General features: G+C 53.3%; 1 protein-coding gene across 1 annotated transcript in view; it reads left to right on the top strand.

Annotated features, from left to right (window-relative positions):
* The first annotated feature begins 6,343 nt into the window (after window positions 1-6,343).
* Window positions 6,344-22,145, top strand: part of CUNH1orf167 (chromosome unknown C1orf167 homolog) — a 24,702-nt gene continuing 8,900 nt past the window's right edge. Inside the window, exons 1-13 of the mRNA XM_023732197.1 lie at window positions 6,344-6,413; window positions 7,492-8,744; window positions 8,931-8,974; window positions 9,445-9,652; window positions 10,699-10,835; window positions 11,778-11,977; window positions 12,409-12,595; window positions 14,579-14,754; window positions 15,292-15,478; window positions 16,909-17,095; window positions 17,197-17,351; window positions 18,118-18,326; window positions 20,722-20,866. Of these exons, the coding sequence (XP_023587965.1) occupies window positions 6,344-6,413; window positions 7,492-8,744; window positions 8,931-8,974; window positions 9,445-9,652; window positions 10,699-10,835; window positions 11,778-11,977; window positions 12,409-12,595; window positions 14,579-14,754; window positions 15,292-15,478; window positions 16,909-17,095; window positions 17,197-17,351; window positions 18,118-18,326; window positions 20,722-20,866 (3,158 nt within the window). The remainder of the gene's footprint in view (window positions 6,414-7,491; window positions 8,745-8,930; window positions 8,975-9,444; window positions 9,653-10,698; window positions 10,836-11,777; window positions 11,978-12,408; window positions 12,596-14,578; window positions 14,755-15,291; window positions 15,479-16,908; window positions 17,096-17,196; window positions 17,352-18,117; window positions 18,327-20,721; window positions 20,867-22,145) is intronic.

Raw genomic sequence — 22,145 nt, 5'->3', positions numbered from 1 at the left:
TTTAAGAGTTTAGGTACTCCATTTTTAAGACTCACTAAGAGGCAGTCCCAGTAACAGGTGAGCATACTGTACTCTACCATGTAATTGTGATCCTAGCAGGGTTCTCGAAGGGGGAAGATGTCATCAACTGCATCTCTGGTTGGCTGAGCATCATGTCATCTCTGGGCTTCCTCTCAGGCCCCGTCTAGGACCATCTGCCTCTCTTCCAGGGAGAGAGGGTGCTTAAGAGAGACTGACAGTCTGCCTATATGAGATCAAAAGAGTTAAAGATGGTAGTAAACAGTTCAGACATTTTTATCAGGTCCTCGTGATATCCAGGGGTGTAATTCTTCCAGTTAACCAGGTCCACTGTACTAAAGGGAACATGAACCCGAACCAGGCCCCCATCTGCCGCTGGGGTTTGGTGGAGGGGATACTGGCCAGAGGCTAGCCCTCCCTGTTGGCTCTGTCCCAGCTCCACAGCACCCTGGGCTGTATTTGTCCCTTGATAGGGTGTCCCTCCCCCACCTCCATCATATGTGGTGGCAACAAGGGAAGATCTCCAGGGCATCTGGATGGCCCTGCTTTCCTGCTAGGCTCTCCATCCTCCCACCCAGGCTCTGGGAAAGGACGGTCGCTAAGAAGGGGGGCAGGAGCATGCTTCCTGCCCCTTCCTGCCAGCCTGCTTTTTCCCTCCCCTGGCTGCCCCTCCCCTACCCTGCACAGGTCCAGGAGGAGAGCTGCACGCACTGCTGGAGGACACCACAGCAGCTGGGGCAAGAGCGGGAAAAGGAGGGTAAGGTGGAGGAGGCCCGTGGCAGCCCCAGGGGGTCAAAAGGGCTGTCCGCCACTAGCACTGGAGGTGGCACGTTGAGCTTTTTCTTTTCCTTTTGTACACAGATGTTACAAGCCTTCTGCGTTTCCTCATCATTATACAACGACATGAAGGCTTCCACATAATGTTTTTCATCCCACTTACCATTTCTTGTGCCATATAAATCTAGCTGCAGGTTGGTGTTGTGGTCCAGTGATCCAGTCACTGACCACCTTTTTTGGTCCCCTAGACAATACTGGGGCCAGGCAGTATTACATTAGAAAATTAATTTCTTTTTTTTTTTATAGGATCATAGCCGAATTTATCCCAGTTCTTTAAAATACACCCTAAGGGTGAACACTTCGTAATGCTTTTAGTATTACCGATGTTCTTACTTCTACACACTCGCATGAAAACAGAAAAAGAACACTGGTTCTAGATGTACTCAGACAGAAGGATGTTCCCTCAACCCAGAGGGGCGCCCACCAATGGTAGGGGTCTAGTCCTATCAACCACAGACCACCTTATGGGCCTGCCAGGATTTGAATCCACCAGAAATAGTGCTTACCTGATTATTGCTGATTTCTTCCCTCGCTTTCTGGAGTCACCGTTGGGTTAGGAGCACATCTGCCCAGAGTCTGAAGAGGGGCCCAGACGGAACAAGCAGATCTGTTGCCGGCTGCTGAAGTCCTTGTAGGATCGACCTACAAGCCCAGAACACTGGAGCTCCTGGCTGGCTTGCCAAAATTATGTTACCAGACCTCCAGGTCTCGCTCGGGGAGACACTGAGACATGAGTCGAGCCAAAGCGAAAGAAGAAACATTTTATTTCGTTGGTCAAGCAAAGAAGCTCACCTGGACCCGTGTCGCCAAGACTACTCTCTGACCGGCAAGCACACGGGTTTACGTTTGGGGAGGATACAGAACAGGGGTAGGTTCTTCTTCAGGGCGTGTTCAGGAGGATGCTCCATCAGGATTGGTGGACAGCTCCTGTAATGATGTGCACGTCATCGGGTAGACGCAGTCGCACTGGGGCCATGAAGGAGGGGAAATTGCGGCTTAGCTCCGCCCAGCTGCTATCCCACAACTTCCCACCTCACCCATCTTCAAGAATTGCTTTGGAGTTTAAGTCTCTGACAATTATTTGTTAAATATCTGACCCTCACATCAAACAGTGAGGTAGGCAGAGCAGGGGTTACCATTCCCCTTTTACAGAAGAGGAGCCTGAGGTTCAAAGAGGTTAGGAGCTTGCCTAAGGTCACAAATCTTGATCCCAGATCTTCTGACTTCTAGCCCAGTGCTTTTTCCTCCCCCAGCGAGAGTTTAGAAAGGAGAAAGGAAACTGGGCGAAGAAAGGAAAGGGCAGGGCAGATGCGCAATGGGGAACAGCAGGGCAAAGACTTGGAAGGGAAGATGCAGGAACTTTTGGAGTCCGGAGGAATTGTGATTGAGTCAAGCACACAGCAGAGAGAGGAGTCGATTAGGCTAGATTTCTGAGGCATCTGAAGGCGGAGGAAGAGTATTGCCCGTTTTGCAAGGGCAAGAAGTTTGCACAGAGCCATGTGATTTGCAGCAGGGTCCGCGATGCCAGGATGGGCACCCATGAGAAAGAGCACTGCGCAGGCTCTGCCGCTGAAGCTCCGCGCTATGCCCTTCGGCCACGCAACCCAACGCCGGCGGCCACGCGCGTGAGTCGGACCCACACTGCTGCTCCCCCCCCCCACCCCACCTACCGGCCAGGGTCGTTACCGTCCTGCCTGAGGTTGGCTCCAGGTTCAAACCAACAGGGTGAAGGAGGACCCGTGGAAGACAGATGCTCGTGAGGGCAGGTCCAGGAGGACAGGAAAACTGACCACAAGTACTTTTGGTCGGGAGAAGAGGGAGACTCTGAGTGCCCTTAAGTGTGCAGGGATGGGGCTAGAGGAGGGCAGAGAGAGGGTGAGGGGCAGGGATGAATTACTCAATTAGGTATGCACAGGCTTACTTGTGCTGATTTACTAATCTGTAGTGCACAATTTCACCTGTTTTCCGCCACATCAAAGATATGAAACCCACGTGAAATTGTGCACTACGGATTAATAAGTTAACACAATTAAGCCAGTGCATATTTTTCTTACTACTGGTGCATACCTTGCTTACTGGTTAATCCGCCCCTGGTAGGGGGTGAGGAGAAGGTAGATGGACAGAAGAGCTTGGTCCTGGAGGGCAGGGTAGTAGGGGGTGGGGGTGGGGGTGGAGGGGCAGGGTGCTAGGCAAGGGATGCTGTGGTTTGAGCTGCCTCGAATTGTTTGGAAAGGGGTGAGTCAGGGATGGCCCTGGTTAGGAGCATGCGCTGTGGAGTCAGCCCTGGGTTTGACCCTCTGCAGCCGCAATGCAGTTATAGAATCTTGGGCTGGGCAGACAGCCTTTCTAAGATCTGGTTTCCTCATCTAAAACAGGGAAACTCATTCTTAGGGCTGGGTTAAATAACAGGATGCAGGCTAAAGGCTGCATGATGCTTACCTTGGTTCAGCTGTTCATTTAACATACATTTGTCAGGCTCTACTATGTGCCAAACAGGAACCTTGGTGGTGTAGTGGTTAAGAGCTACGGCTGCTAACCAAAAGGTCGGCAGTTCGAATCCACCAGGTGCTCCTTGGAAACCCTATGGGGCAGTTCTGCTCTGTCCAATAGGGTTGCTATGAGTCGGAATCGACTCGGTGGCAACAGGTTTATGTGCCAAATACTGTTCAATGTGCTGCAGACACAGCAGGGAAAAAAGAGACAAAATGGCCTGCCCTCATGTGGCTCTCAGTCCACTGGAGGGAGAAAAACAAACAGCAATTTATTCAGTTTGTTAGATGGTGGTAAGTACTATGGAGGAAAATAATACTAGGCCAAGAGCAGTGTGTGGGCAGGATGCTGCAGTTGGAGAGAGAATGTCCAGGAAGGGTTCGCTGTGATGTGAGACAGGACGTGAAGGAGTAAGGGGGAGAGTATTCAGGCAGCAAGAACAGCACGTGCTAAGGCCCTGAGGTAGCAGCATGCATAGTGTTTTCGAGGAGCAGCAAGGAGGCTGATGCGTTTGGAGCAGGGCTTCGAACTGGTTCATTCATGGCCGACGAAGCGAAACCGGAACAGACCTAAATTTTTATAGTTTGGGTGATCTGGAACAATAACCAGCATGGGAAAAATTACCAGTTGAAGCCCTGGAATGGGAGACTCAGAAGAGGTATAGTGAACCCTTTCAGGAGCCTGATGGACGAGATGTGGATTATTGACAGAACTGTGGAGAGTGACACACATTCTAAGTAGCACAGTCAGCTGCCATCTTTGAGTGGGGCACCGTTTTTTCTGACTCTGCTGAAAATCTGATGGGCAAGAGATTTGGTTGCTATGCAACACATATGCTGCCCTTGTTTTCAAAGAGAAGCTAGATTTCTAGCAGGGCTCTGACCAATAATTTTTCCCATTGTGGTTATTGTCTCGGTTCACTCAAATTTTAAAAATTCAGGATCTGTTCCGGTTTCACTTCCTTAGCCATGATTGAACCAGGAAGAACCAGTTTGCAGCCCTGGTTTGGAGCAGAGTGAGCAAGGGGGCAAGGAGTAGGGGATCAGGTTGTTGAGGCAGCTGGGGACCAGATAACATAGGGCAGAGGTTGGCAAGCTTCTTCTTAAAGGCCAGAGAGTAAATGTTTTAGGCTTTGCGGGCCATCCAGTGTCTACTGCAACTACTCACCTCTGCTGTTGTAGTGCAGAAGCAGCTATAGATAATACACAAGTAGCATGGATGTGTTCTAGTATAACTTTATTTACAGAACGGGCTGCCGGCCAGCCATAATTTGCCAACCCCTGAAGGCCTTCGTAGGGGCTTTGAGTGGATTGGGGAGCCTTTGGGGATTTTCAGTTGAGGCGAAACATGTTCTGAGTATTCATAGGATCACCCTGGCTGTGGTGTGCGAAACAGACTGTCAGAGGTGGGGAAAGTGCAGAAGCAGGGAGACAAGTTAGGAGGCCACTGCCACATATAGGCAAGAAGTGACAGTCACCTGACCTAGGGAGTGGAATGGAGGTGATGAGAAATGTTGGGTTATGAATACCTTTGGAAGGTAGAAGGAGCCCGGTGGTGCAGTGGTTAAACGCTTGGCTGCTGACTGAAAGGTCGACAGTTGGGGTCCATCAGCTGTTCCGTGGGAGAAAGATGTGGCAGTCTGCTTCCATAAAGATTACAGCCTTGGAAACCCTATGGGGCAGTTCTACTCTGTCCTATAGGGTTGCTATGAGTCAGAATCAACTCGATGGCAATGGGTTGGAAGGTAGAGTCAATGGGATCAGCTGATGGCTTGACTATGGTGTGAGAGAGAGGTGTCAGGGGGGCTCCAAGGTTTCCACCTGAGCCCCCAGAAGGATGGAGCTGCCGTTCATGGAGAAGGGGGGACGCCGAGATGGGAGAGCTCTGGTTTGGGGGGACAGGCAGGAGTTCCGTTTTGGCCATATTAATGTTCAGATGCCATTAAAAGGCAGCATTACACATGTCTGAAGCCGTGAGCCTGGCTGAGATCATCTGGGGTGAGTGTATCAGTGAAGGGGGTCACCCAAGGCTGAGCCCTGACTGGGGAGACGTGGAGCCAGCAGAGGAGACTGGGAAGGAGAGGGCAGGGAAATGGGAGAAGGGACATCCTGAAATCAGGGAAGCAAGGGTTCCCAGGAGGACAGAGTGACCACCTGTGCCCAGGGCTGCTGATGCCTCATGAAAAACCGGGGTCTGAGACCTGCCCGTGGAGCTCAGCCTCTGGGAGGCTCCCTGGAGGGTGGTGGGGGTAGGGATGGGAAGCCGGACTGAAGTGGGGTCATGGGGTGGGGGGAGGAATTGGAATTTGGGTGTAATAAGAGGCGAGAAAGGGGCAGGGACCTGGAGGGTCAAGGGGGGTGTTGTTTTGTGTGTATTTCCTTAAGGTGGGAGAAATAAGCACCTACTTATGTGCGGAGGGAGTCCCTGGGTAGTGCAAATGGTTAACACACTCAGCTGCTAGCCAAAAGACTAGAGGTTCAAGTCCACACAGAGGGACCTTAGAAGAAAGGCCTGAAGATCTACTTCCAAAAGATCACAGCCATTGAAAATCCTGTGCAGTACAGTTCTACTCTGATACACACGGACTTAACAGCAGAGAGGGCCCTGCCGTCCTCTGGGCCGTGGTCCGAGGGCTGGGAGACAAAGCGTTCCCACCTGGGAGCGCTGCCTGGAAGCAGGGTCCACAGGGGAGTGCCGGGGATCTGTAGTCAGTGCTAGATGGAGTGGGCACTGGCAGACACCAGGAAATTACAAAGAAGAGGTATGTGGGGCAGGGAGAGGAGATCACAGGAGACTCTGACCGGGGAGGGTCCAGGCCAGGGCAGCTGGGGCTGGGCCTGAGGGGCAGCCAGGGGTGCTGCCAAGGATGGGGGTGATCTGGCCTGGCTGTGTAACCTCACCCCTCAGAGCCCCATCTGATCACACAGGCCAGACCTCTGCCAAGGACGACGCCTTGTACCAAGGCTGCCACCACCGCCCCGGCTCTGCCCCAGAGCACATGGAGCTGAGGCCGGATACCAGCCACAAGGAGAATGTGCCCCCCAGGCCCGCGGCCCCCCTGAGGCCAGGCAAGAGGCTTAGCAGGCCTGGGGAAGTGGTGGCAGGAGCACTGGACCCCTGCCTTCAAGTTACTGGCCCAGAGACCCAGGCAGGGCAGCCCAGGGGATGCTAATTCCAGAGATAATCTGATCAGGGTCAGCTGGGCTGAAGAGAGTCTTCCCTAGCTTGGGCCTGAGGGAGGTCAGAAAGGGGTGTCCAAGAGTGGGCCTGGTGGAGACCCTTGGCTGGGAAGCGGTCCCACAGGTCAGTCTATGCCAGGAGTGATGGTCTGCGGACTTTCCTGCTTAGCCACTCTGGGCTGCAAGAAGAACTTGGAGCGGGCCCAGCCAGGGCGAGAGCAGCCCAAGAGCAAATTCTGATTCTGATTCACATCCCAGTTTCTCTGTTCTGGCTGTGTGACCACAGGGCAAGTTGCTTAACCTCTCTGAACCTTAGATGCTATATTCCCCAAAGGTGGCGACTTTTAGTGCTCATTCTGCCTGCTGGGCTCTAAGGCTCCCAGGCCTCTGTTAGTCCCCATGAGGACTCTGCTGTGTTGCAGAGTGGCTTGGAGGGACCCGCAGGGAGGGAGAGGCTCTAGGTCCCATCCCTGCTTTACCCAGAGCAGCCCCCTTCAGCAGCTCATGTAGTGGTCTTGCTTTCATCCCAGTTGGCTGCCCCCCATCTTCCCCATCACTCTGTTGCTCAGGCCAGAAATCAAGGCATCATCCTTGATTCTTCTCTTGTTTTCATCCCCTTTTTCCAAGCCTGTCGTCTCTACTCCACAGAAAATCTGAATTTATCTCCTTCTTTCTATCCACATTGCCACCCCTGGTCCCAGCCATGTTATCTCTTGTCTGGAATCCCTGCAACAGCCTCCTGACTGCCTCCTGCTTCCCTCTGCCCCTGTACACCCCCAAGCCCACGCTCCAGGCAGCCATGTCACTCCTCTGCTCAGGACCCCTGGGGGCTGCCCATCATCCACCCAGGGAGACAAAAGTCCTGGCTCCCACCTCAGTTCTGATACCTGGCCTAGCCTCATCTGTCCCACTGATCACTGACCTCTAGAGTCCTCCCCCAGGGCCTGACTGTCTCTCCTCTCTTTAGAGCCGTGGAGATTTCTGAAGAACCTGGGTGTTGGCCTGGGCAGTGGGCATGGCCAGCGGGTGCCTGTGCATCAGGCCAGGAGGGGAGGGCCTGCTGCCACACCCTCCCCAAGGACAGTGCTGCGCCAGGAGCCCTGCCTCGTCCAGACCAACCTGGCCAGCCCTGGGCCCAGCCCAGGCCTTGCCCTGGAGGACACAATTGGCCGGAGGGCCACCTCAAGCTTCCTGCAGCAGAGCAACCTGCAGCCACGGGCTGGGAGGCCTCACTTGAGGGCCCAGAGTTTTGCCATCCAGCAAAGCAACCTGAGCCTAAGCAAGACCAGCTTTGTTGTGCGTGGAAACCGCACCAGCTCCCAGCTCTGGTCAGAGCCTCAAGAAAGCTTCAGTACCCACACTCTGCCATGGGGAAGTCCACTCTGCTGCAGCGGGCAGCTGACTTGCCCATCCCTCAGCCTAAGGCAGTCCCAGCCACGAGCCCCAGACACCCCCTGCCCAGACTTCAGGCCCCTTGCAGGCTTCATCCCTCAAGATGGGTGCCCTCAGCCCGGCACCAGATCCTGGTTTGCCCTGGGCCGATGGACCTCCGGGCCTGTGGGTGAGCCGCTCACCCTGGAGGACCTGGCTGTCCCTGCCCAGAGCCAGGCTCAGGCCCCATCCCATGCTGGCATCCAGCAGTCGCTGGCCTCTGTGAGATGCCTGGAGCATGAGGCATCCCGAGTCAGGTGCTGGGCATCCCAGGAACCCCTGGGCCCTGTGCGGCAGGACCTCTGGGCCAGTGGTAGCCAGGCGGTCCCTGCCCACCACCAGCCCAGCCAGCCTGCTCTTGCTTGCTGGGATGAGAGACACAGATGCCCCAGAAGTCTCAGGGAAAAGACACAAGGAGCGCAGGCCGGTCTCTCAGACTCTCAGGCAAACAGCCAGCCAGTGTCAGCAAAGACCACTTTTGGGATGCTGACAAGGGATCCCCTTGATCCTGAGCAAGGGGTTCTTCCTGCCCACCCACTAAGTGGAAGAGGGAACTGCTCTCCAGGGCCTGCATATGGTGGGGGGCAGAGGGGGAGCCCCAGTCTCCCTCAAGGGGCAGGCAACAGGGAGGCCAGGCTCTGTTCTTCCACCTTCTCCAGTGTAGCCTGGGGAGTCCTGCCTGGGCAAGAAGGAGGGGAGGGGGCCCCGAGGGAGCAGGTCCGCTGGGAGGAGGAGAGGACGGCTTCCTCCCATCCACCGGACACCATCTCAGCGAGGAGTGCCCTGCAGGTAGAGCCTGGGGCGGGGGCTCCTGGGGCCAGGCTGCCTCCTCCCAGGGATTGTCCAAGTAACTGTCACTACCCTGTCCCACACCCTCCCCCAGAAAGGGAGGCTTTGAGTAAGCAGGCTTGGCAGGGAGTGTCCTGTCCTGCCTGTTCCTGGCCTGATAACTATGTTGTGTCTTCTTGTTCCCAGAACAAGGCCCCAAACATTGTGACCCTGGAGACCAAGACAGCCTGGTGAGGCCATGGGCTGCAGGGGCAGGGGGATAGGGGACAGCTCCTCTCCTCTTTGCCTGGGGCTGGAGACTAGGTCTGAGCTGAGATAAGGCCTAAAGGGGAGGGAACTAGGCTTCCTTCTTCCACACTATCCTTGCTGGGATGAGGGGAGCCCCTTGGGCCCCAAGGACAAAGACATGGGGACCACTGCTTCTGGGTGTGGGACACTGGGAATCTTAAACTTCTTAGGCTGCCCTGGACTCTTGGCAGTCAAATGGGGCATCCTCCTGCCTCCAAGGGCTTTCTTGTCTGATATTTCTAAGACTAGCCATGAATAAGAGTGAAGTTCTTCAAGTCTGCAACTTGTCCTTCCTGCTGCAGCATGGGGGCATCACTAGACGCTGGAAAGGCAATGTGGGTGGTGCCCCAAGCTGCTCCTTGGGGTAGGGTACCAGGATCGCCGCCCCCCAACCAACCCTCATTGTTCCCAGCTGGCAGCTGCTGCCCAGATGTTTCAGAGCCTGGCGGCACTTGGTGCAGAAGCCGCGGGCAGTGGCGGCGGCAGAGGCGCTGTGCCGCCGACAGCTGTTGCGAAAAGGCCTGCGGGCGCTACGGTGGGCTCTGCACCTCCAGGAGGCGTGGCTCGAGGTGGCCTCAGGGCGGCACATGAAGACCCTGCTGGCCCGGAGCTTCCGAGAGGTCAGGGGCCTCCAGGTTGGGCCAGGGGGAGGTGATAAAGCACTCGTCTGTCTGGTGAGGAGGCTCCATCTCCTGAGAGGGCACAGATTACACGTCATGAGTGACTGGCTGTATTGCACAATGGTTAGGAGCCCAGACGCCTAAACCAGCTCTGCCCTGAGTTAAAATCCTGCCTCTGCCACTCCCTAGCTGTGTGACCTTGGGCAAGTTACTTAACCTCTCTGTGCCTCAGTCTCCTTAACTCTAAAATGGGATAATAATGGTATATACACCATAGGGTTGTTGTGAGGCTAAAAAACGTAGCAAGCACCTACCATACAAGCATTTGCCTTTACAGGCAGTCTCCGGATTATGAACCAGTTCCATTCCTAAATCTGTCTTTAAGTCGAATTTGTACGTAAGTTGGAACAGTTAGGTACAATTCATATCTAACATTAGTTAGTCAAGTGTTTGTGGTAGTATATGGTATATAGTCTTTCTATGCATAAAAAACATTAAAGAAACACTTCCAGATACACTAAAACATCTTTTACATATTAATACAATAATAATAATAGTAGTGCTTTGATGTGTGTAGCAAAGTATTGTCTGTTTGTTGTTACGAACCATTGTATGTACCAACCCACTGCCAAGTCGATTCTGACTCATAGTGACCTCAAATTTATGAGGGTTGATTCGTAACTACAGGTAGTAAGTAAGTCAAACATTCATAACCCAGGGACTGCCCGTATTAAATTACTGTTTTTGCCAACCAGGCGGAGGGCACGTCCATATTTTTCCCTCCTTGGGAAGGGGGTGCTCCGGAGGGCCCAGCCCTAGGTTCTGTCTCCCAATGAAAGCCCTGCCTCTCAGGCTCCATGTCTCCATTCATTCATTCACCCCCAAGGAGACACGATAGTCTCAGGATAGTCTAATGGTTAAGATAATAGGCTTTGGAGTCCAGCAGAAATGTTTGGGTCCTTCCCTTGCCCCTTTCTTGTGCCTACTCTGGGGCCACATAATGAGGCTGCAGCCGACCTCCCTCTCCCCCTTCTTCCCTGACCCAGTGGAGAGAGCTGGCCGCACAACAGAAGCAGAAGCGGCCCCACATCCAAGCTGTGCCAGAGTCCCCCGCCTCTGGGGGAGGCTGGGGCCAAGGCCCCTCAGGAAGAAAAGCAGCTGTGGACCTTGCCTCGAGCAGCAGGTGGGCTGGGGCACCCAGGGTGGCCCGAGCAGTGCTGGTGGCCTTCTCTCCCGATTCCTGCCTCACTGTCGCCCCCCCACCACCACTAGAATGAGGAGGCAGTGAGCAGATGTGGGCATAGATTTATGCAAAAAAATGTCTATCATGGCGTTATCATTTTAAAAACTTAGAAACAAACTAAATGCCCAACAGTGAGTAGATAAAAAGTTTGACCATGTGATAAACCTTTTGGCTGCCGTTCAGTATGATGTTTATGAGGACTTAAAAATATTCCTCCCCATTCTTTTTTTTCTTTTCAATGTCTTTATTGGTTTTACTGCCAGTCACAACAGCAGTGTGTGCTTGGTTTGGAAAAACAAAAATTAAAAAGAGTTGGAAGTACATAAATTAACTTGGAAGTTTTACACCCTACATATCCCCTTTTTCGGAGGTATTTTTATGGGTATTTGCATAGTTTTTAATGACAAGAAAAATTGATCATTGCTAATGTTAAATTTTTTAAAGGAGGATAAAAAATAGTACTAAATGTTTTTTTCAACCACGTGAAATAGTGCATTGAAAAAGGACCAAAAAAAAAAAACCCAAACCCGTTGCCATGGAGTCGAAAAAGGACCAAAGGACCAGAAGGGAAAAAATAAAATAAGTAAATAAAAAGCCAAAATTAGCACAGTGCTTATCTCTGGAGTGGTGGAATTTAAGTTGGTTGTTATTTTTCATTTCCCCAGTTTTTCTGCTACAGCAGTGTGTCATTTTCTTATTTTTAAATTAAATGTATTTTAAAATAATTATTTAATAATATTCATCTTACTGCATGTTTCTTGTAAAAAATGTAAACAGCATTGAAGAGAATAAAGCAAAGGCAGACCCTCTCCCCCTCCCCCCATGGCTTTTATAATCAGGAATGAAATGAAGTGTCTGGAAGAGAGCAGGGTAGCTCTGTAGCCCCTGCTCCCAGCACCGGCCTCGGGCTGCGGTGAGCAGGTTGGGACCGTGTGCCCTTCCTAGGCCTGGCAGCTTTACTGTCAGTCCAGGTAGCCTGAAGAAGGAGGAGGGAGGCCGGCCGATTCCTTCGCATCCTGGGCTGAGACCAGATGGCAGAGACACGAGAATCCAGATCCTGCAGGCCCTGCAACGACTGGCTGGTGAGATGGTGGGGAAAATGGGCTGGGGAGGAGATGGAGCCAGGACAGACAGGGTCTGAGCCCCCCATCAAGCACGGCAGTGGGTCCTGAGTGAACCAGTGTTTTTTGAGCTTTACTCTGGCACCTTCCCAGATAAAATCCCACTTGAGCCTCCCAGTGACCTTGGCAAGGCAGCATGCCCATTTTACTGATGGGGAACTGAGGCACAGAGAAGTTAAATGAACAGCTCAAGGACGCACAGTACGAGGGGCTGTGCTGATAAAGGCTCAGGCAGAAATTTGAGCGTTAAAACTAGGCATCACTCATTCGTGGGGAAACTGAGGCCCAGAGACAGGGAGCACACAGCTTGGTGTGCCAAGTGTCAGTGGCTCCTCCTGATCCTCCCCTCAGCTCACTCCCTCTCTTTTCTCTCTTGCCCCAATCCCTTGCAGTCTTGCTCCTGTGGTGCCATCAGAAGGGGCTGGCCAGGCAGGAGAGGGGAATCCAAAGAGAAGCTGCCCAGGCCCCACCAAGGACTCAGAGGGCAGTGCGGCCTCCCAAGGCCAGGCATGCTCATGTTGCAGCCCCAGTCAGGGTGGTGCCACTGGAGACCCAGTGCCAGAGAGCCTGGCTCTGCAGGTAGGGGAACATGGAGGGTGTGGGTGGTGCTGGCAGTGGGGGCCTCCTCCCTGAGGCAGCATATGGGACCCAGTGGGGAGGTGCCCTTTAAGTCAAGCTCTTGATGACTCCTGGTATTGAGAGACAAGGATGGAAGCAACCAGTGAATATAGCTGCTGTTTACTGAACGCCTAGACATCCTGGTGGCGCAGACGGTTAAGTGCTCAGCTGCTAACTGAAAGATTGGCAGTTCGAACCCACTCAGTAGCTCCGTGGGAGAAAGACCTGGCAACTTGCTTCCTTAAAGATTACAGCCAAGAAAACCCAGTGGGGCAGTTCTACTCTGTCACATGGGGTCATTATGAATCAAAATCAACTTGATGGCACCTAACAACCTAACACAAGACTTGCTAGACACCACCCCAGGGGCTGGGACTTGGTTAAGCGAAGCTTGGTCCCAGTCCTGGGCCCTCATAGAACCCGTGGAACCTGGACCAGGAAGGAGAGCAGACAGGAAATCAGCAGTCACAAAGTAAGTGTGTGAATACTGCCTGAGTTATGTGTTGTGACAGGAATGGACACAGGTGTATAGGAGTTTTTTTCCTTGTTGTTAACTTTTTATTACGGGCTATTTTCATCTTACACAAAAGTAGAAAGAATAGGGTCATAAACCCCCAGGTACCCATCACTAGCTTCAACAAAATCACCTCCTAAGAATGTTTCATCTGTACCCCAACTACTTCCCCCCTCCCTCATTACTTTGAAGCAAATCCCAGACATTACGTCATTTTATCTGTAAATATTTCTGTACGTATCTCTAAAAGATAAGGATTCTTAAAGAATATAACCACAATCCTATTATCACACCTAAGAAACTAAACAGTATTCTTTAATATCAACAAATACCTGGTCTGTATTCAGATTTCCAACCAGCCTGGGTGGTGCAAGTGTTTGTGGTTGGCTATTAATCTAAAGGTGGGTGGTTCAAACCCACCCTGCGGCACCATGGAAGAAAGGCCTGGCTATCTGCTTCCATAAAGATTACAGTACAGCCAATAAAACCCTGTGGAGCAGTTCTACTCTCTAACACACGAGATCGCTGTGAGTTGGGGGCTGACACGTTGGCAGCAAACAACAGCATTAAAATTTCCAGTTCCGCAAATACAAATTTTGTCGTAGCTTGTTTGAATTGAGATCTAAATAAGGTTAACACATTGTGATTGGTTGATATGTCACTAAAGTCTGTTTAATATATGGGCTTCCCCCATTTTTTTTCCCCTTGCAATTTATTTGTTGAAGAAACTAGGCGGCTTGTCTGGTAGAGTTGCTCACTGGCTGCATTTTACTGATTTTGTTCCCGGGGTGTGGTTTTCCCTGAGAACTTATAACAAAGAAAGCTGACCTAGACCACAGGCTTAGTGGAGAGCTGAAGGGTAGACAGTTGACTAGTGGAAGGAGCGTGGGGAAGAGTGTGCCAGTTAGAGGGAACAGCATGTGCAAAGGCCCTGAGGCAGAGGAGCACAGGAAATGCAACAGCAAAGAGTCAAGTTGGAGACTTGCTAGTAGGCAGGGAGTGGTTGGGGATAAGGTTGGAAAGGTATGGATGGCCAGGTAGGCTGTGGGAGGAGTTGAAGTTTTATCACAGAGCATGGTGGGTTGCCCCTGGAGGATTTTAGCAGGAGAGTAAGATAATTTGGCTTGAGATTTGAAAAAAAAAATCACTCTGGCTACCAAGTGGAAGCTGACTGCAACAGGACAAGACTGGGTGCAGGGAAACCAGGTAGGAGGCTGCTGCAGCCACCCCAGCACCCAGAGATGATGTTGTCATAGCCTGGCAGGGGCATGCCATGCTGTCCTTACAGCAGCCCCATTTCACAGATCAGGAGACTGAGGCTCAGAAAGGTGAAGTGGCTTGCCCAATCCCTCAGCAGTGTCTGGTAAGTAACAGGCGCTGTCCCTGTGGTCATTAAGATTAGCACCACCACTTTCCCTTGGCTCTCTCAGGTGCTTTGGGGCCTGGCAGCGGTTTGCACAAAGAGGAGCCCGGTGCCGGGATCACCTGGCTGACCGCCGGGTGGGGACCCTGAGCACATGCCTGCGACAGTGGGTACAGATGAAGCAGCTCCGGGCCTCAGATGGGGTGAAGGTGACCCAGCTGTCCCTCTGCCGGCAGAAGGCGGGTGAGTGAGTGGCGGGATGAGGAGACGGGCTGAAATGGAGTCCCCTTTCCCTCCCTGCCCATGCCCCCCACCCCAGCGAACGGTGGCAGCTAAGCACCTTCTTCAGTGGGCCCCATTGGATTTATGGATTCTTGTGATGGAAAGTGGTAGAGGAGGGAGTTCTCGGGGTGCTAAGCTGCCTCCTCACCCCCATCGTGACCTCTTCTAGGCCAGAGAGACACAGTTCCATCTTCTCCCACCACAGACTTGCTGAGGCCCAGCTTAGTGCTGGGTTATCCCACACCCGACCCAGAAGGGATTTGGTCTCTGCTCACAGGAAGTTCCTGGTCTGTGGGAGGGGAAGCAGCCCCTGCTCCTGGGAAACATCCCCCCGCCTCAAAAAAAAAAAAAAAAAGAAAAACCTGAGGGGGGAAGATAGGATCATCTTCCCCATGAGAGGGAGAGGTCCCAAGCGGGCCTGAGGCAGTAGCTACCAAGAGCTTTGGGCAGAGGGAGGTCAGCAGGAGTGTGACTGGTTCATCTCTGCCTACTTCTCAGGGACCACAGCCCTTCGCAGCCCAGCCCCTGAAGCGGCCACAGCCCAGGGCCCTGGGGCAGTGGCCCAGGCCCCGGGGCTGCTCCTGGAACAAGGTCAGGGCTCCCTGCAGGAAGCCTGCCGGAGGTTGGCCCTCCACCGGGTGCTGCTGCTCTGGAGGATGCAGCTCTCTCAGCGCCGGCAGGCCAAGTAGGTATCTGAGAGCTTGGGACCTGGGCTTGGGCCTCGGGTATGGGGTGGGGACGTGAGCAGTGCTCAGCACTGGGAGGAATGCCCCGGAGGGCACAGGCCACATCCTGCTCCTCCCCATGTTCCCAGCATGGGCCTGGCAGGGACACAGGGCCCAGGGAGTGGCCTGGAGACACTGAGACAGTGACTGGGCAGAGGGCCACTGAGGGCTGTGGGGCTGTGGGACTACGGGGACACAGGCATGGAGCTCTGCCAAGGGGACTGGGACCTGACGAGGAGGCTTCCCCTCCCCAGAATCTGGAAAAGCGCCTGCCCATCGCCCCCACCTAAACAGAGCTCCCTGGTGGTAGGAGCCCTGTCTGTTTGCTCACCACTGGCTCGCCAGCGTCCAGCGGGTGCCCAGCATGCTGCAGGCCTGGGATAGGTAGTGCAAATGAAGGAGTGAAGGAACCATGGGCAGAGCTCATACCCCTACCTGCCTCATTATACAAATATTAGAGAAACTGGGGTTCAGAGGGGTTGAACAGTTTGCTGTAAATCCCATTGTGAATCAGGAGCATGAAGGGGCCCTGTGGCGAGACCATGGAGCTGCCTAGATACAAAAGGGCAATTGCTGAGACCCTGACCTCAGGCTGGTGGTTGTGGGTAAGGTGAGAGGCACTTCCCTGATGGAATGCCAGGAGGAACATAAGCCAGCAGTTTGTCCTTGAAAGCCACACACCTGGCATCCACCATCCCCATACCTACTTGGTCTACTTGGACCCTCAGTCTCTCTCAGTGTACCCCTGGGCTCCTAGAGGAACTCAGTTCATTATGAGCCTTCAGAATGCAGGTGCTTAGTCCATCCTTTGGCTTTGGGCATTGGGCATACTCGGGCTGCCTTGCTGGCCTGAGATGAGTGTTTTTCGGTCCCAGGTCTGCTGCTAGGTCATGGTGGGAGTTTGAGGAAATGGCCCTCCCCAGGCCTCAGTTTCCTTGTCTTTATAACGGAGCAGAGGCAAAATTACTGGTGTGGTTATGTGTGTAGACTGTGGAGTTGGGGATCCCTGGGTCTGGGGCCTAGTTCTCCTCCCGATCACCTACATGGTCCCCACCTCTACCCCAGAGAATAGCGAGGATCAGCGGAGGATCAGCCTTGGCTGCTCACTGGAGTCACCTGGGGAGCTCTAGAAAGATCCTCATGCCCAGGCCGCACCCAGACCCATCAAATCAGAATCCCTGCGGGTGGGGCCGAGTGGACATCAGTTATTTCTTGAAGCTCCCAGTGATTCCAGTGAGTGGCCAGTTTGGGAGTCAGTGCACAGTGTACATGGCGAGCACCCTTCCAGCTGGGCTTTCTTATGGGGCAGGGTGGGAGTACTCCTCCTTGGCAGCCCCTACCCCCAGCCAGGGGGCGAGGCTGGGGCCCACTCACCTGCCCCTTCCTACAGCTTCTTCCTTCAGGGCCTGCAGCAGCGGACCCTGCAGCATGTCCTGTGCCAATGGCGCTCGAGGGCCTGGGGTCTCTGCACCCCGTCCAGCAGCACCAGGACCACCTCGGCCCTGGAGTCACCGGGCAGCGGCCCGGGAGGGGAGGCCTCACTGGGCTGCAGCACACCCTGCGGCTCCCTGGAGAGGGTGAGGGGCTTGGGGGTGGGGTGGGCTGTGCAGGTGGGGAGCAGGCAGGTGGAGAAGATGAGGTGGGGATGGGGTTCCAGGACTCCACTCCTCCTCCCCAGCCTCCCAGGGACCCTGCCCTTCTGGAGACCCTCAGGGCGACCTTTCTGCGAGCAACTAGGCAGCGGCGGCAGGAGCAGAGCCTTCTGTTGTGGCAGGCGCGGGCCCGGCAGGCCCGGGCCGTGGCGAGCCAGTACCAGCGCACCCTCCAGAGGCGGTAGGGACCTCTTCTCTGGAAGGGCCAGCCTAGCTGACCACCACTGTGGGTTTACTGTGGCTTTCCTGGCCCTTTCTCTCCATCTGCCCTTAACCTTCACAGCAGCATCCACTTGGAGCCTGCATCCTAGGAGGCCCCCTCATGCCCAGCCAAGCTCAGCCCCTAGACTCAGCTCCTCTGAACTCTGCCCGCCCTCCTACCCTGCCTACTGAGGTGGGGGCGGGGCACACTCTGTGGGGTAGTCACTTCTGTTGGAGATTCCCCGGCTGTGGTTTGTTCATTTATTCATTCATAGCACAGTGTTTAACAGTCGGTCTACCTGGGCTCTAATCCCAGCTTTGCTCATACTGGCTGTTCCTAACCTCTCTCTGCCTCTATTGCCTCATCTGTAAAATGGGATAAAGATAGTACTCACTCCAGTGGAGCATTATTGAGGTAGGTGCACATGCATCCCTGAGCATAGAGCCTGGCACATAGTAAGTTGTCAGTCCAGAGTAGTTATTATTGCTAGTGGCTGAGCACAGGACTTGGCACTGGGGGCCTGGGGTCCCATCCTATTCCCACCACTTGTCATTGTGACCCTCAGAGAAGCATTTGATCCCTCCAGCCCCCAGCAGCCACCCTCCCCCATAATGGTAACAGGGAGAAGAGTCACCCCAAGCCCCTCCCTGTGCTGGGGAGGAGGCAGGGGGGCTGGGGCTGCCAGGGTGGCCAGGGCTGCCAGGGTGGCCGTGACCATCCTCAGGGTGGACACTCCCTTCCCCAGTGTCCTCCTCAGCTGGAGCCACTGGACGACGGCCCAAGGGGCTCGGAGAGAGCTGGCAGCCCACTGGGCCTGGGCCCAGAGCTGCAAGGCGGCACTGGGCCTGTGGCGGCAGCAGCTGGCGCAGTGGCGGGCAGCAGAGCAGTGGGCCCAGCAGCGGGGCCGGAGACTGGCACAAGACGCCCTGCGCCGCTGGCACTCCTGCTGGCAGAGTGAGTCAGGGACTGGTCAGGGGTACTGCCAGTGAGGGAAAGGCCAGGGTCCATCAGGGACACCCAGGGTTCCATGTCCTCCAGCCCAGCGTCCAGTGATAGGACTCCCACAGGATACATCCAGGATGGGTGGCAGAGCCAGACTTGAAGGTATAGGCTCGAGTCCCTGCTCTTCCACTCTCTGGCTGTGTGGAACTTAAACAAGCTACTTCACCCTTCCACATCTCAGCTTACTCATCTGTAAAATGGGGATAGTAGTAGTACCCACATCATAGGGTGGTTGTGAGGATTCTACGAGACAATCCATGTAAAGTGCTTGGCTCAGATAACATCTGAGTGTTATCATCACTACCACCAGCAGCATCTTCATCCTCGTCGTCCTTGCCTGGCCCTCAGAAATCACTGGTCTGAGATCTCAGTTGGAGGGAGGGGTGGGCAGAGTCCAGCCAACTTAGTCAGGGAGGGTCCCCCAGGAGGAGGTGAGGAGGACAGCTTAGTGGGCAGAACAGTGGAAAGAGAAGTTGAGGCAGTGGGAATGGCTCCAGCCCGGATGGGGGAGATGGGAAGGACTAGGTGTGCTGAGCTGCCTGGGCTGGAGCTTGTTGGACAAGCCAGAGAAACGTGGCCAAGGATGAGAGGAGGGCTGGCTCCCAGACAGCCTTGCTTTGCAGGTACTGGACTCTGGGCAAAAGGAAAGCTGTTTTCTTTGCACTTCAGTTTGAATTCAGCTAAATCGGGAACAACCTGAGGGACTGCTCTGGTCAATTGTATTAGTTATCTGTCACTGCATAACAGATTACCCCCAAATGTAATGGCTTAAAACCACAAACATTTATTATCTCACAGTTTCTGTGGGTCAGAAATCCAGGTGTGGCTTAGCTTGGTGCTTCTGGCTCAGGATATGCCATGAGGATGCAGTCAAGTCCACCACAGGGCTGCAGTCTCATCCGAAGGCTCAGCAGGATGAGGGTAGGGGAACTTCCACTTCCAAGGTTGGCAGGCCTTGTCCCTTGCCACATGGGCCTCCACAGGGCTTCCTCATGACCTGGCAGCTGGTTTCTCCCAGGGGAAAGATCTAATAGAAAGCAAGAGAATGCACCCAAGCCGGAGCCAGTCTTTCTATAACCTAATCTCAGAACTGACATTCCATAGCTTCTGCCATATTGTGTTTGTTAGAAGCAAGTCAGTAAGTGCAGCCCTCACTCAAGGGGAGGGCATTATACAAGAGCATGGACACAGGATGTGGGGGGCATTAGGGGCTGTGTTAGAAGCTGCCTGCTGCACCGATACATGGTGTCAATGGGCTGGCAAGTGAAGACTTGGTTATTCTAGAAAGCTCCTGTCATGTCCACCAGTACAGCCACTTCTCTAGCCCAGTTGTTGTCCAGGAGGAATGCTGGCCCAGTGTTGCCAAATCTTCTAGTTTTTAAAGAAAAGCTGGAAATCTAGATTTTTATATGAATTCTCCTGATTCCTAAACATCATTGTCATGGATTGAATTGTGTCCCCCAAAAGTATCTGTCAACTTAGCTAGGTCATGATTCCCTGTATTGTATGATTGTCTACCATTTTGTCATCTGACATCATTTCCCTATGTGTTATAAATCCTATCACTATGATATAATGAGATGGATTAGTGGTAGTTATATTGATGAGATCTACCAGATTAGATTGTGCCTTAAGCCAATCTCTTTTGAGATATAAAAGAGAGAAGCGAGCAGATAGACAGGGGGACCTCATACCACCAAGAAAGCAGCACCGGAAGCAGAGAGTGTCCTTTAGACCTGGGGTTCTAGCACAGAGAAGCTCCTAGACAAAGGGAAGATTGATGACAAGGACCTTCCCCCCAGAGCCGACAGAGAGAAAGCCTTCCCCTGGAGCTGATGGACTTCTAGCCTACTAGACTGTGAGAGAATAAATTTCTGTTTGTTGAAGCCCTCCACTTGTGGTATTTCTGTTATAGCAGCGCTAGATAACTAAGACAATCATCAAGAAATTTAAACAAACAAAAACTCTAGATTGGAGTCCCTGGGTGGGATAAATGGTTAAGCACTTGACTACTAGCCGAAAGATTGGCAGTTTGAACCCAGCCAGCAGCACCTCAGAAGAAAGACTTGGCGATCTGCTTCCAAAAGGTCACAGCCATAAAAACCCTATGGAGCAGTTCCACTCTGCACCCATGTGGTCACCATGAGTTGGAATCAACTCAACGGCAGCTAACAGCAACACGAGCTGGATTGGCCTGGTCACCAGTAATACACCTGTAATGGAAGCATCTTACCTTGGACAGTTAGGGTGGCCTTCTCTGTTCCCACTTGGATAGAGGCCAAAGGAATGGGTGAACAGGGGCCGGAGTGGAGTACTCAGTGGCACTCCAGTGTCTCTCTGGCCACAGGGCAGCAGATCCTGCAGGAAAAGTACGAGGCATGGGCCCAGGTTCACCTCCAGGGCCTACAGAGGGCCATGTTCCAGAGCTGGCAGCGGGCAGCAGGTCAGCGGAGACACATGGTGACCGGGCCAGAGCAGCTCCTACTGCGGAGGTGAGCAGACCTGGGGGTGGGAGGGTGGGGAATGGCAAGTCAGGTGGGGATCATCCCCACCCCAGGAAAAGCAGGGAGAAAACCCAGGGACAACGGGGAGCTGGGTCACCTCTGCAGCTCTGGGGGTGGCTCAGGCTGAAGGTCTGGGACCTGGGAAAGAGGGGGCATGAAGGGAGACCCCGGCCTGGAGACACAGGGCCATGGCCATCAACCTCTGCTTTGTGGAGGGGATGGCAAACCCCCAAGCGCAACCTATGGCACTGACGAGCCCCAGAACTCCACTTCCTGGCCAGGTAAGTCCTATGGTTCCAGAGGCTATAATTTAAAAAAAAAAACCAACTGCCACTGAGTTGACTCCCAACTCATGGCGATCCCATGTGTCTCAGAGTAGAACTATGCTCCGTAGGGTTTTCAGTGATTGATTTTTCAGAAGTAGATTGTCAGGCCTTTCTTCCAAGGTGCCTCTGGGTGGACTTGAACCTCTAACCTTTTGGTTAATAGCCAAGTGCATTAGCCATTTGTACCACCCAGGGACTCCAGAGGGTACAACTAAGATGGGCTATACCAACTCCTCCAACATGCACGATAGCACGTGTTCCAAAGCCAGCTCGTGTTCTGTAGTTGCTGGAGTAGTCAGCACAGGAGGATTCTGCTGTACACAGTTGCCATAAGAAAAGTGTGAAATCTTAATTTAAATAGAGATGTTCCAGTAAAACACATATATAGTTCATTAATGCATGTTTTAAAAGTAGAGGGCACATATGATGCTCCGTACACGGTTCAGCAACAAATTTGCACATGTTCACGGTGACCCCACTAGGGCAGGGGATTACTGACCACAGAGTGACTGACACCTGTGCTTTCATATCTGAACAGTATGGCCATTTTATTGGGCCATCAGGGAGTGAGGGACTGACCACCTGCCCCAGAGTGGCCATGTGAGGGCAGGCAGGACATGGCTGCTCCCCTAGCAGAACTGAGATTTGAACCCACCACTAACTGGGTCCCCATACCCCTCACATTGGCAGCACCTGCCCCTGAGCCTGGGGTTCCAAGACGGACTCCGTGCATCAAGGTCACTGGAAAAAACCCAGTGCTTTCACCTGTTACACATTGGTCAGTACTTTTTTTTTTTAATTTTTTTTTTATTGTACTTTAGGTGAAGGTTTACAGAACAAATATTTTCTCATTAAACAGTCAGTACACATATTGTTTTATGACATTGGTTAACAACTCCATGACGTGTCAACGTGCTCCCTTCTCCGTCTTGGAGGACTTT

This window comes from Trichechus manatus, unplaced genomic scaffold, assembly GCF_000243295.1.
Source record: "Trichechus manatus latirostris isolate Lorelei unplaced genomic scaffold, TriManLat1.0 scaffold00048, whole genome shotgun sequence".
NCBI classification, from domain to species: domain Eukaryota; kingdom Metazoa; phylum Chordata; class Mammalia; order Sirenia; family Trichechidae; genus Trichechus; species Trichechus manatus.
The sequence above is the reverse complement of the archived record's forward strand: the minus strand, read 5'-3'. Positions and strand labels throughout refer to the sequence as shown.